At 40.1% G+C, this 15091-nt stretch overlaps 1 protein-coding gene across 3 annotated transcripts in view; it reads right to left on the minus strand.

Annotated features, from left to right (window-relative positions):
- The window catches only part of FAAH2 (fatty acid amide hydrolase 2), a 116054-nt gene that overhangs the window by 51555 nt on the left and 49408 nt on the right, over positions 1 to 15091 (minus strand). For 2 of the 3 annotated variants that reach the window (XM_026451746.1, XM_023201580.1), the window contains exons 4-5: positions 11730 to 11939; positions 4496 to 4615 (exon numbers count right to left, since the gene is read on the minus strand). In XM_026451746.1, coding sequence (XP_026307531.1) covers positions 4496 to 4615; positions 11730 to 11939 — 330 coding nt within the window. The remainder of the gene's footprint in view (positions 1 to 4495; positions 4616 to 11729; positions 11940 to 15091) is intronic. The other variant, XM_023201583.1, reaches the window with a different exon arrangement.

Raw genomic sequence — 15091 nt, forward strand, 5'->3', positions numbered from 1 at the left:
CCAGCACTTTGGGAGGCCGAGGTGGGCGGATCACGAGGTCAGGAGATGGAGACTATCCTAGCTAACATGGTGAAACACCATCTCTACTAAAAATACAAAAAAATTAGCTGGGCACGGTGGTGGGCGCCTGTTGTCCCAGCTACCCAGGAGGCTGAGGCAGGAGAATGGCGTGAACCCGAGAGCTGGAGGTTGCAGTGAGCCAAGATCGTGCCACTGCACTCCAACCTGGGCGACAGAGCCAGACTCCGTCTCAAAAAAAAAAAAAAAAAAAAAAAAAAAAAAAAAAAAAAATTGAGGAGAGGATGCTCCTTAACTCATTCTAGAAATCAAGCATCATCCTGATGCCAAAATCTGGCAGAGACACAACAAGAACAACAACAAAATTCAGGACTGATGAATACAAACAGAAAAAATTTCAACAAAATACTAGCAAACTTATTTCAGCAGCACATCAAAATGTTAATTCACAACAGTTCAGTAAGCTTTACTCCTGGAATGCAATGTTAATTCAACATAAGCAAATTTAAAAAAAAAAGTGATCTACCACATACACAGAATTTAAAACAAAAAAGATATAATCATCTCAATAGATTCAGACAGAGACTTCAATAAAATCCAACATTCCTTCATGATTAAAACCTTATAAAGCTAGTCATCAAAAGAGCATACATCAAAATAATAAGAGCTAATTATGACAAACCCACAGCCAACATCATATTAAATGGGCAAAAGACAGAATAATTCCCCTTGAGACCTGCAAAAAGACAAAGGTGTCCAGTCTCATCACTCCTATTCAACATAATACTGGAAGTCCCAGCCAGAGCATTTTGGCATGAGAAAGAAATAAAGGACATTCAAATAGGAAAAAGACAAAGTCAGTCTCTCTCTGCTGACAATATGATTCAAAAAGACTCTCCTAAAAGGCTCCCGGAATTGATAAATGACGTTAGTAAAGTTTTAGGATACAAAATTCATGTACAGAAATCGGTAGCATTTCTACACTACAGTAATATTCTTGGTGAGCCAAATAAAAAATGCAATCCTATTTGCAATAGCCACACCAAAACTACAATATCTAGAAATACCACTAACCAAAGAGGTGAAACATCTTTACAAAAAGAACAACAAAATACTGCTGAAAAATTATTAGAGATGAAACAAACAGAAAAATATTCCATTATCATGGATTGGAAGAATCAATATCATTAAAATTGCCATACTTTCCGAAGTAATTTACATATTCAATGTTATCCCTATCAAAATATTGTTATTTTTCATGGAATTTTTTTAAAAGCTATTCTAAAGCTCATATGGAACCAATAAAACATCTGAATAGCCAATGGGATCCTAAGGAAAAAAAAAGGCAAATAAATCACTTTACCCAACTTAAAACTGTATTATATGACTAATGTAACCAAAACAGCATGAAACTGGTATAAAAACAGATACATAGACCGATGGAACAGAATAGAGATCCCAGAAATAAAGCTACAAACCTACAACGATCTGATCTTAGACAAAATTTACAAAAGCAAGGGGAACAGGACTTCCTATGCAATAAATGGTGCTGGGATAACTGGCCAGTCATATGCAGAAAAATATAACTGGATCCCTAAATTTCACCATATGCAAAAATTAACGAAATATAAATTAAAGATTTAAACATAAGATCCCAACCTATGAAAACACTAGAGGAAAGCCTAGGAGATACCCTTCTCATCACTGGATTAGCAAAGAATTTATGGCTAAGTCTCCAAAAGCAATTTCAAAGAAAATTTGACAAGTGGGACCTAATTAAGCTAACGAGCTACAGCATAGCAAAAGAAATTATCAAAAGAGTAAACATACAGTCTACAGAATGGGAGAAAATATTTGGAAACCATGCATCCGACGTAAGTCTAATATCCAGAATCTATAAGACACTTAAAGAAATCAACCAGCAAAAAGTAAATAATCAATTAAAGAGTGAGCAAATGACATGAACAGGCACTTCTCAAAAGACGATGTACAAGCAGCCAACAAACCTATAAAAATGCTCAATATTACTAATCATCAGAGAAATGCATATAAAGACCACGAGATACCGTCTCACACAAGTCAGAATGGCAATCATTGAAAAAATCAAAAAATAACTGATGCTGATGAGACTGCAGAGAAAAGAGAATGCTTACATACTGTTGGTAAGAATGTAAATTAGTTCAGCCCTTTGGAAAGGAGTTTGGAGATATCTCGAATAACTTAGGAGGGGGGAGGGGGGAGGGATTGCATTGGGGAGTTATACCTGATATAAATGATGAATTGATGGGTGCTGACGAGTTGATGGGTGCAGCACACCAACATGGCACATGTATACATATGTAACCTGCACGTTATGCACATGTACCCTAGAACTTAAAGTATAATAAAAAAAAAAAAAAAAAAAAAAAAGAACTGCCATTTAAACCAGTAATCCCATTACCAGATATATACTCCAAGGAAAATTAATTGTTCTACCAAAAAGACACATGAACTCATATGTTTATCACAGCAGTATTCACAATAGCAGAGACATGGAATCAATCCAGCTTCCCATCAAGAGTGTATTGAATAAAGAATATGAAGTACGTTTACACCATGAAATACTATGCAGCCATAAAATGGAATAAAATATTCCTTTGCAACAATATGAATGCAGTTGGAGGCCATTATCCTAAGCTAATTAACACAGGAACAGAAAACAAACTACTGCATCTTCTCACTCGTAAGTGGAACTAAACCTTGAGTACACATGGACAGAAAGAAGAAAACAATAGAAACCGGAGCCTACTTAAAGGTGGAGGATGGGAGGAGAGCAAGGATCAAAAAACTACCTATCAGGGACTGTGCTCACTACCTGAATGATGAAATCATTTGTACACTAAACCACATGGACACACAATTTACCCATGTAATAAGCCTGCATATGTACCCCCTGAACCTAGAATAAAATATGGAAGGGATAAAAAATAGGTCAACTCCTAGCAGGCCAATTTTCAGTACTCTTTTTGTGCATAATTCTTTAAAGTCACGAAGAGGCAGGATTTATCTTTCTTTTTAAGTTTAGGGGTACATGTGCAGGATGTGCAGGTTTGTTACATAGGTAAACTTGTGTCATGGGGGTTTCTTCTACAAATTATTTCATCACCCAGGTATTAAGCCTAGTATTCATTAGTTATTTTTCCTGATCCTATCCATCCTCCCACCCTCTGTCCTCTGAAAGGTCCCCAGTGTTTGTTGTTCCCCTCTATGTGTTCACATGTTCTCATCATTTAGCTCCCACTTATGAGTGAAAATACGCCGCATTTGGTTTTCTGTTCCTGTGTTAGTTTGCTAACGATAATGGCCTCCAGCTCCATCTATGTTCCTGCAAAGGAAATTATCTTGTTCTTTTCCATGGCTACATAGTATCCCATGGTGTATATGGACCATTATTATAATGCTGATTCCTAAAAACCATGACCAAATGAGGATTTATTCTTAGCATATTTTTATGATTAATTTAAATTTCAAAATATTCTGCTTTACTATGCCACAATTCTATTTATTAGACTACCTTATATTACATTTAAATCACTTTTTGTAAGTCTAGAAGATTTTAAGTTCCTTGAATGAAGGGACTCTGCTTTGACATTCTTACAACCATAAATAATACAGAATAAACACTCCTTGAATTCAGTGAAAAAACAGTAAATGTCAATAACTGGAGTTTCTAGGTGACAGAATTTTACTTTTTCTTTCCACTGTTTCTGAAATTGTGTTGTTTTACCCTTTAAATGAGGGAAAATCAAATTTACCTGATAAGTCATTTTAGTACAGTGGATAGAAAACAGCCTCCTGTAATCCAAGTAGGTTTGGATCCTAGCACTATGATTTACTTGTTTAACTATTTAATTTGGGGCAGGTTTATTTAATCTTTCTGAGCTTTGAATTTGTCATTTGTAAACTGGGGATATCTTTCTGAAAAAAAAAAAAAACTACTGTAAGTATTAAATTAGATTAGTTATAGGAGACCCTTGCACAATTTTGTGCGCCAATCCCAGAGTTGGTGCTCAATAAACAGTACCTAGTTTTATTTAAGAACATTGAGAAATATATAATAATCACCCGGATAAGCAAGATAATCCTGATAGGAACAAAATTTCTGAATTGCTCTGAATTATAAAAGTAGAACCCCTGTGGGAGGCCGAGACGGGCGGATCACGAGGTCAGGAGATCGAGACCATCCTGGCTAACACGGTGAAACCCCGTCTCTACTAAAAAATACAAAAAACTAGCTGGGCAAGGTGGCGGGTGCCTGTAGCCCCAGCTACTCGGGAGGCTGAGGCAAGAGAATGGCGTAAACCCGGGAGGTGGAGCTTGCAGTGAGCTGAGATCTGGCCATTGCACTCCAGCCTGGGCAACAGAGCGAGACTCCGTCTCAAAAAAAAAAAAAACAACGCAAGAACCCCCCCCCCCCCCCCAATCATATTAACATTACCTGGAGAAGGCTTGTGTCCAAATATACCATTGAAGAAAGCAGGCATTCGAATGCTACCACCAATATCAGAGCCCACACCAATCACTGAGCAGGCAGCTGCCAGTGTGCAGCCCTCACCACCTAAAGGAAACACAAAATACTTGCAAATAAATAATCTAATATACTATTTGCATAGAATATCTTTTTCCATCTTTTCACTTTCAACCTTTTTGTGTCTTTAGATCCAAAGTGAGTCTTTTGCTCACAGCATATATTTAGATCATAATTTTAATCTATTCTACTCATCTATGTTATTTGAGTATATTAAACCATTTACATCTTAAAGTAATTACTGATAAGGTCTTACCTGAGGATATTTCTCCCCTGGGTCTGTGTTTGTGTTTCTGTTTTTTCTTAATTCTCCCATATAGAAAAGAGCTCTTATTTTTTTTTTTCCCACCAACTTTTAAGTTCTGGGGTTCATGTGCAGGATGTACAGGTTTGCTACATAGGTATATGTGTGCCATGGTGGTTGGCACCACAGATCAACACATCACCTAGGTATTAAGCCCAGCACCCATTAATTATTATTCTTGATGCTTTCCTTTCCCCCAACATCCTCCAACAGGCCCAAGTGTGTGTTGTTCCCTAGCATGTGTCTGTGTGTTCTAATCATTCAGCTCCCACTTATAAGTGAGAACATGCTGTGTTTGGTTTTCTATCCCTGCATTCGTTTACTGAGAATAATGGCTTCCAGCTCCATGCATGTCCCTGCAAAGGACATGATATTGTTCCTTTTCATGGCTGAACAGCATTCTATGGTATATATGTACCACATTTTATTTATTCAATCTATCATTGATGGGCATTTGGGTTGATTCCATGTCTTTGCTATTGTGAATAGTGCTGCAATGAACATATGTGTGCATGTATCTTTATAATAAAATGCTTTATATTCCTTTGGGTATATACCCAGTTTGATGGTTAATACTGAGTGGCAACTTGATTGAATCGAAAAATGCAAAGTATTATTCCTGGGTGTGTCTGTGAGAGTGTTGCAAAGGAGATTAGCATTTGAGTCAGTGGACTGGGAGAGGCAGGCCCACCCCCATTCACAACAGGCACCATCTAATCAGCATGACTAGAATAAAGCAGGTAGAAATTGGAAAGAGCAGAGTTGCTGTGTCTTCCAACATTCATCTTTCTTCCATGCTGCATGCTTCCTATCCTCAAACATCAGACTCCAAGTTCTTCAGCTTTTGGATGCTTGGACTCACACAAATGGTTTGCCAGGGACTCTTGGGCCTTTGGCCACAGATTGAAGGCTGCATTGTCAGCTTTCCTACTTTTGAGGTTTTGGGACTGAGATTGGCTTCCTTGCTCCTCAGCTTACAGATGGCCTATTGTGGGAGTTCACCTTGTGATCCTGTGAGCCAATACTCTTTAATAAACTCCCCTTCATGTATAAATCTATCCTATTCTGTCCCTCTAGAGAACCCTGACTAACACAACCAGTAATGGGATTGCTGTGACAAATGATATTTCTGCTAGATTTTTGAGGAGTTGCTACACTGTCTTCCACAAAGGTTGAACTAATTTACATTCCTACCAACTGTGTGAAAGCATTCCTTTTTCTCTGCAAGCTAGCTAGCATCTGTTGTTCCTTGACTTTTTAATAATTGCCATTCTGACTGGCGTGAGATGGTATCTCATTGTGGTTTTGATGTGTATTTCTCTAATGATCAGTGATGTTGAGCTATTTTTAATATGTTTGTTGACTGCATGAATGTTTTTCTTTTGAGACGTCTCTGGTCATGTCCTTTGCCCACTTTTTATGTTTTTTTTTCTTGTAAATTTGTTTAAGTTCCTTGTACACTGGATATTAGACCTTTGTCAGATGGATAGATTGCAAAAATTATCTCCCATTCTGCACGTTGTCTGTTCACTCTGATGATAGTTTCTTTTGCTGTGCAGAGGCTTGTTAGTTAACTAGATTCCACTGGTCAATTTTTGCTTTTGTTGCAGTTGCTTTTGGTGTTTTCATCTGAAACGTTCAAAACCTTCAAAACCCTTGTAATTTATATAAATTACTTCAGGCAGTATGGTCATTTTCACTATAATGATTCTTCCTATCCATGCGCATGGATTTTTTTTTCCATTTGTTTGTGTCCTATCTGATTTCCTTGAGTAGTTTGTAGCTTTCCTTGAAGAAGTCCTTCACTTTCCTTGTTAGCTGTATTCTTAGGTATCATATTCCTTTGCAGCAATTGTGATTTGGAGTTCATTCATGATTTGTCTCTACTTGCCTGTTATTGGTGAATAGAAACGCTAGCAATTTTTGCACATTGATTTTGTATCCTGAGATTTTGTTGAAGTTGCTTATCAGTTTAAGAAGCTTTTGGGCTGAGATGATGGGGTTTTCTAGAAATATTATCATGTAATCTGCAAGCAAAGGTAGTTTGACTTCCTCTCTTCCTATTTGAATATGCTTTATTTCCTTTTCTTGCCTAATTGCCCAGCCAGAACAACCAATACTATGTTGTATAGGAGTGGTGAGAGAGGGCATCCTTGTCTTGTGCCTGTTTTCAAGGAGAATGCTTCCAGCTTTTGCCCATTCGGTGTGATATTGGCTGTGAGTTTGTCGTATATAGATCTTATTATTTTGAAGTATATTCCTTCAATACCTAGTTCATTAAAAGCTTTTAACATAAAGGGATGCCGAATTTTAGTGAAGGCCTTTTCTGCATCTATTGAAATAATCATGTTTTTTATCTTTAGTTCTGTTTGTGCAAAAAATGACATTTATCGATTTGCATATGTTGAGCCAAACTTGCATTGCAGGGATGAAACCAACTTTTTCGTGGTGTATAAGCTATTTGATGTGCTGCTAAATTCTGTTTGCCAGTATTTTATTGAGGGTTTTTGCATTGATGTTCATCAAGAATGTTGGCCTAAAGTTTTCTATTTTTATTGTTTCTCTGCCAGGTTTTCTTATCAGGATGATGCTGGCCTCATACAATGAGTTAGAAAAAAAATCCCTCCTTTTCAATTTTTTGGAACAATTTCATTAGAAATGGTACCAGCTCCTCTTTGTACCTGTGGTAGAATTCAGCTGTAAATCCATCTGGTCCTGGGCTGTTTTTTTTTTTTTTTTTTTTTTTTTTTTTTTTGGTTGGTAGGCTATTTATTACTGCCTCAATTTTATAACTCATTATCGTTCTACTTAGAGATTCAATTCTTTCTTGGTTCAGTCTTGGGAAGGTGTATGCATCCAGGAATTTTTTTCCATTTCTTCTACATTTTCTAGTTTTGTCCATACAGGTGTATATAGTGATCTCTGATGGTTGCTTGTATTTCTGTGGGGTCAGTGGTAATAATCCCTTATCATTCTGATTTTGTCTATTTAATTCTTCTCTCTTTTCTTCTTTATTAGTCTAGCTAGTGGTTTATTTATTTATTTATTTATTCAAAAGAACAGCTCCTGGATTCATGGATTTTTGAAGGATTTTTTGTGTCTCTATCTCCTTCAGTTCTGCTCTAATCTTGGTTATTTCTTGTCTTCTCCTAGCTTTGGGATTTGTTTGCTCTTGCTTCTCTACTTCTTTTAGTTGTGATGTTAGGTTGTCAGTTTTAGACCTTTCTAGCTTTTTGATGTGGGGATTTAGTACTATAAATTTCTCTCTCAACAGTGCTTTAGCTGTGGCCCAGATTTGGATATACTGTGTCTTTGTTCTCATTAGTTTCAAAGAACTTCTTGATTTCTTTGTTAATTTCATTATTTACCCAGAAGTCATTCCGGAGCAGGTTGTTCGATTTCCACGTAGTTGTGTGGTTTGGTTTGGGGTGACTTTCTTAATCTTGAGTTCTAATTTGATTGTGCTGTAATCTGAGAGACTGTTATGATTTAAGTTCTTTTGCATTTAATGAGGAATGTTTTACTTCAAATTATGTGATAAATTTTAGTGTAAGTGCTATGTGATGATGAAAAAAATGTGTTTTCTATTGTTTGGGGGTGGAGAGTTCTGTAGATATCTATCAGGTCCACTTGATCCAGAGCTAAGTTCAGGTCTTGATTATCTTTGTTAATTTTCTGTCTCAATGTCTGTCTAATATTTTCAGTGGGGTGTTAAGTTCTCCCACTATTACTGTGTGGGAGGCTACGTCTTTGATTTTAACTGACTAACTTGTATGTTTCCATTTATTCTCCTCTCTTGCCACTTAAAGTATACTTTTTTTTTACTTTAATATTTGCCCTTGAGTTTGCAATATACATTTAGAACTAACTCAAGTCTCCTTCAAATGATATTCTGCCACCTCCCAAGTAGTGTAGTTATCTTATAAAGGAACATTCCCAATTCCTTTATCCCATCCCATAAAACATTGTTGTCATTCATTTTACTCATACACAAGCTATAATCACCCAATACATTTTTGGCATTATTATTTTGAACAATTACATGTTAGATCAATCAATAATTTAAAAATACTTTATTTTACCTTTGTTCAATCTTTCTCTAATAATTTTCTTTTCTTTTCTTTTCTTTTTTAATGAATTCAGGTTTTTGGCCTGTATTCTTTTTTTTCTCTCTCTCTGAAGAACATCTTTTAACATTCTTGCTCTATTGCTCTACTGGCAATAAATTCTGTCAATATTTCTTTGTATCAGAGCATCTTTATTTCTTTTTCATTTCTGAAGAATAGATCTGCTAGACAGAATTTTAAGTTAATGGTTCTTTCAATGGTTTAAATATTTGACTCCCGTGTGTGTGTGTGTGTGTGTGTGTGTGTGTGTGTGTGTGATGGAATCTCCTTCTGTCACCCAGGCTGGCGTGCAGTGGCATGATCTCGGCTCACTGCAACCTCCACCTCCCGAGTTCCAGCAATTCTCCTGCCCCAGCCTCCCGAGTAGCTGGTATTACAGGCGCCTCCTGCCAGGCCTGGCTAATTTTTGTATTTTTAGTAGAGATGGGGATTCAACATGTTGGCCAAGCTGGTATCGAGCTCCTAACCTCAAGTGATCCACCTGCCTTGGCCTCTCAAAGGGGATGCCCATCTCTTATTGTTTGCATGGTTTCTGAAGAAAATACCAATATAATTCTATCTTTGCTCCTGTATAGATAAGGTATGATTTTCCTTCTTCTTTAAATATTTTTTCTTTCTCTTTAATCTTCTAAAGATGAAACAGTATGCTAGGTGTAGTTTTTTCCAAATATTTATTGTTGTTTCTTAAAATCTCTTTCTTCTCTTCCTAGTGTTCCAATTATATATGTGTATTATATGCTTTTGTAATCACACAGTTATTAGATAGTCTGTTCTGTCTTTTTCATTCTTTTTCTTCCTCTTTACTTTCAGTTTTGGAAGTTCTTGTTGACAGATCTTCCATATCACTGAAGGTTTCCTATTTTGTATACAACATATTGATGAGTCCATCAAAGATGTTCTTCATTTCTGTTATAATTTTTTTATTTCTAGCATTTGCTTTTGATTCTTGAAGTTCCCATGTGTCTTCTTACATTACAGATCTGTGCTTGCATGTTGACCATTTTTTTCCATTATGGCCCTTAACATATTAATCACAAATGGTTTCAGTTCTCAGTCTGATAATCTCAATATCTCTGCCATATTGCTAATCTTGATGCTTGCTTTGTCTTTTCAAACTGTGATTTTGTCTTTTAGTATGCCTTTATAATTGTTTTGTTGAAAGCCAAACATGATGTACTAAGATAAAAGAACTGGGGGTATTTGGCCTTTAATGTGAGGTTTTATGTTTCCCTGGCTAGGGGTTAGTCTGTGTTTACTGTCTGCTGTAGCCATAGGTATCAGGTGTAAAATTTTCAACTGGTGCCATTGTTTCCACCTCCTCTGTTGTTTTTGAGTTTCCCTAGAGACTTCTTAAATAACACCTATGATGTATACAGTTCTTCTGGTTTATATAGAAGCCCTATCATAGAAAATCCCTATTGGTGTAGTGATAAGGTGTGTGGGGGCAAGGAGAGGAAGTATTTTATAATCATATGATTAGGTCTCAGTCATTTAGTTAGCATGTGCCCCTGCTCTGTGACCCTAACATGTGCTTCCCAATTTTACTCTGCTTTGACTCCTTCAGTAGGACAGGAAACCTAGAGAGGACTGGAGTTGGATATTTTCTTTCCCCTAGGTCAAGTCCATTAGTTTCTTGTAAAACGTTACTAAGTTAGGTTCTGATAAAAATAGTTTCTCTGAGGAAATTACTTGTTAGAAAAACAGTAGGCTTTGGAAGTAGTATTTCAAAAGGGCTACTTTTTCCTTCCCTGTGCAAGAAGCAAGAGAAGATTTCTCTCCGATCTTCACTTGGGAACACAGTAGGGCTCCTGAAGGTAAAACTTTTGAAATTGTGTGAGGCCCCCAAGATCCCCCCACCCAACCACCACATACATTTTGACTCTTAAACTTTTTCAAAATGAACCTCCAGCAAGTGATCAATTATAGTTTAGGTTTTTCTACTGCTGTGCTGGTTCCCCTGAAATTTTCTGCTCCTAGGCTTCTGTTCTAGCAAGTTTCGATTCTTTGTGTCTGCCTGTCTTTCATTCAGTTTTGGGAAGACTGGTTTTCCCATTACCTCGGCATATTGATAAATATAATAATGGTTGTTAATTTTTAGTTTGTTCAGCTTTTGTTCTTATTGTGTGAATTGGAGTAAAAACTTCTAAACCCCATATATGCTAGACCGGAAACCTGAAGTCACACTTAAATTTTTAATCATCACAGTAACATTACAAGTCTGATTTCTTTAATATGGCCATCTTACAAGCAAAGGAAACTGACTTAATGAGCACCTACTTCATGTGACTAAGGTCATATAGTAAAAGAAGTCTCAAATGTCTATGTAGCTTTAGCACCCACAAGTTTAAACATCATGTTTTGCTAACCCATGTATGCATCCATTCAGGCTTAATAAAAGTCTTGTCAATTCTAGTCTCCATACACTTTTTTTTCTAGTCTCTATACACTTTATGATGTTTCCTATCTACATCACTTGTAGTTCATTCTCAATTCCCTTTGCTGGCTACTTCTCCTCTATCTATCTTCAAAATATCAGAGTTAACCAAGGCTCTCACATGACTCCCATTTCTTCTCCATCAACACACACATATCCTGGGTTTTTGCATCCATTCTTATAGGTTAGAGATGCTATACTGTATCACGTTTATTAATACAATTCATAATTATTATTGCTAACACAGCTCTTGATGCCCTACTAAAATGTCCAACTCACCAGAACTTCCACCTACAATATGCTGTAAATCATATGGGTTGTTTGATCGGCCATAGATCTTGTTACTGGATTCATACCACATACACAACTCACTACAGTTGGTTATGCCAAGGGGAATGGCACCAGCTTCCTTCAGTAATGCCACCACAGTGGCATCTGTTTTGGAAATGGCATTACGGCGGTTCATGAGTCCAGAAGAATTGGGCATTCCTAAGAGAGCCACAGAAAAGAATGTTTAAAAGTTATTAAATAAAAAATAATTGTTTTCTCCTGAGGGGCAAGATGGCCAACTAGATGTAGCCAGAGGGAATATCTCCCACAAAGGGTTGGGGCATTGGGAAGACTGGTTGGGGCATTGGGAAGACACAATCCTAGCGGATCTTCAGAGAGAAGGCATTGAGGGTGGATGGAGGGAAGACACAGATGCTGGGCTGAATGGGGAGGAAGTTGGGAACCCTGCACAGGGCTACTGTTCACTGGGACTTGCTCCTGGCTCCCAGCAACACCTGGGGAAATGGTGAGTTGAACAGTCAAGGAGCAACCCACTTTCAACATGGGCCTCTAGAATCATAGTAGGAAAAACACCCTTGACCACCACGGACACTTGGATTAGCAGGGAGAAGTGCTCAGAGAAGTGGTAGGGGCAGAATTCAAGCTGGAGCAGAGCTGGAAGACTTGATGCCAGAACATCTGGAGGAGCACAACAGGGTTGCTCATGCCCCTAGGCTCTACTGCCTCCCACAGGAGACTTAAGCCCTAGGGGAACTGTCAGACCTGAACTCTGCAGGGTGGTTTTGCCCATGAGACAGGGCCAGTCCAATCTGAGCACCCCTCATTCTGCTGGCTTCTCCCAGGGCCCCAGTATGGCTATGCCTGCTTGCAGTGCAGCCCCTAAGTACCTCCTAGGGTCCTGCATCACAGTTCCTGTGCTGGTGGACAGCAACTGACCTGCAAAGTCCTGGAACAGAGCTGCCCCAGAAGAGAAGCTCAGCTAGCCCATATCCTCCCATTACGGCAGCCTCCCCTGTGCCACTTTGCCTACATGCACTCGCCCATGACGACCTCCAACATTGTTTTACTGGTACTCGTGTGTGTGGGGGGGCGGGGGGTGGATCTTGTCTTCCCTTCTCTACCAGCACACATAATTGTGTGCACCCTTCCATGCCACTACTCCTGGAATGAGTGCACCCTACCTCTTCCCCCCACTGCACCACCATTGTTGTCAGATCATTGGCAAGCAGAAGGCATGCCAGCACTGACCCCACTAGTACCCCCTTCCTGTGCTGAAACAGCTGCAGGCAGAAACTAGGCGTAGAAAAAATGGACCCACCCGCACCCTGAGTAGCCACCACCACCTGCAGGAACATGCATAGAGGGCCCACACAGACCTGTGCCAACTAAAGCACCTTAACCCCATGATAACACTGCCACCAGTGTGAATGTATGCACAGTTGCTGCCGGGAAGCCCTATGCCCCCTAGTCGTGCTGTCAATGCAACCAAATACGGCAAACACCAGCATCATGGCCAGCCACTGGCCCACAAAAGGCAATGCTGTCAATACTGGCAATTGCTGCGAATGCTCTCACAAAGGTCAGCACCCTGGCACCTGCTAGCACCGTGCTGCAGCTGACAAGCATAAACCCATACATACTGCAGTGAGAGTTGCAAATGGCACATAAGAATAAGGGCAGAAAAGGCCTGGCGTGGTGGCTCACGCCTGTAATCCCAGCATTTTAGGAGGCTGAAGTGGGCGGATCATGCGGTCAGGAGATCGAGACCATCCCGGCTAACACGGTGAAACTCCATTTCTACTAAAAATGCAAAAAAAAAAAAAAATTAGCCGGGTGTGGTGGCGGGCGCCTGTAGTCGCAGCTACTTGGGAGGCTGAGGCAGGAGAATGGCATGAATCTGAGAGGCGGAGCTTGCAGTGAGCCAAGATTGTACCACTGCACTCCAGCCTAGGCGATTGAGCGAGACTCTGTCTCACAAAAAAAAAAAAAAGAATAAGGGCAGATACTGCTGCCACAGCCCTATGAAGTGCTTTGGCTGGCACTATCCACTGAACTATTGTGACCAGTGATCTGGCAGCACCTTGCCCCTTATAGTGGTCCAGGAGCACCTCCGCACTCCCAGAAGGTTTCTAACCTTGAAAAGTCAGAGAAGGGCGGAGCAAGATGGCCGAATAGGAACAGCTCCAGTCTCCATCTCCCAGCGCGAGCGACACAGAAGACCGGTGATTTCTGTATTTTCAACTGAGGTACTGGGGTCATCTCACTCGGGAATGCCGGACAATTGGTGCTGCTCAGCTGCTGCAGCCTGACCAGCAATAGCTGAAGCAGGGCGAGGCATCGCCTCACCTGGGAAGGGCAAGGGGGAAGGGAGTCCCTTTTCTTAGCCAGGGGAACTGAGACACACAACACCTGGAAAATTGGGTAACTCCCACCCCAATACTGCACTGTAAGCACACCGGCAAACCAGGGGAATATATCCCATATGTGGCCGGGAGGGTCCCACGCCAACGGAGCCTCCCTCCTTGCTAACAAAGCAGTCTGCGGCAATCTAACCGCAAGGCAGCAGCGAGGCCTGGGGGAGGGGCGCCCGCCATCGCTGAAGCTTAAGTAGGTAAACAAAGCCGCTGGGAAGCTCGAACTGGGTGGAGCTCACAGCAGCTCAAGGAAACCTGCCTGTCTCTGTAGACTCCACCTCTGGGGACAGGGTACAGCTAAAAATTAACAGGGGAAGCAGCAGAGGCCTCTGCAGACGCGAACGACTCTGTCTGACAGATTGAAGACAGCAATGGATCTCCCAAACTGGAGGTTGAGATCTGAGAAGGGGCAGGCTGCCTGCTCAAGTGGGTCCCTGACCCCTGAGTAGCCTAACTGGGAGACATCCCCCACTAGGGGCAGTCTGACACCCCACACCTCACAGGGTGGAGTACACCCCTGAGAGGAAGCTTCCAAAGCAAGAATCAGACAGTTGCACTCGCTGTTCAGCAATATTCTGTCTTCTGCAACCTCTACTGCTGATACCCAGACAAACAGGGTCTGGAGTAGACCTCAAGCAATCTCCAACAGACCTGTAGCTGAGGGTCCTGACTTTCAGAAGGAAAACTATCAAACAGGAAGGACACCTCTACAAAAACACCATCAGTACGTCACCATCATCAAAGACCAGAGACACATAAAACCACAAAGATGGGGAAAAAGCAGGGCAGAAAAGCTGGAAATTCAAAAAATAAGAGTGCAGCTCCCCCTGCAAAGGAGCACAGCCCATCGCCAGCAACGGATCAAAGTTGGTCAGGGAATGACTTTGAAGAGATGAGAGAAGAAGGCTTCAGTCCATCAAACCTCTCAGAGCTAAA

The sequence above is a fragment of the Piliocolobus tephrosceles genome, chromosome 12 (assembly GCF_002776525.5).
Source record: "Piliocolobus tephrosceles isolate RC106 chromosome 12, ASM277652v3, whole genome shotgun sequence".
NCBI lineage: Eukaryota > Metazoa > Chordata > Mammalia > Primates > Cercopithecidae > Piliocolobus > Piliocolobus tephrosceles.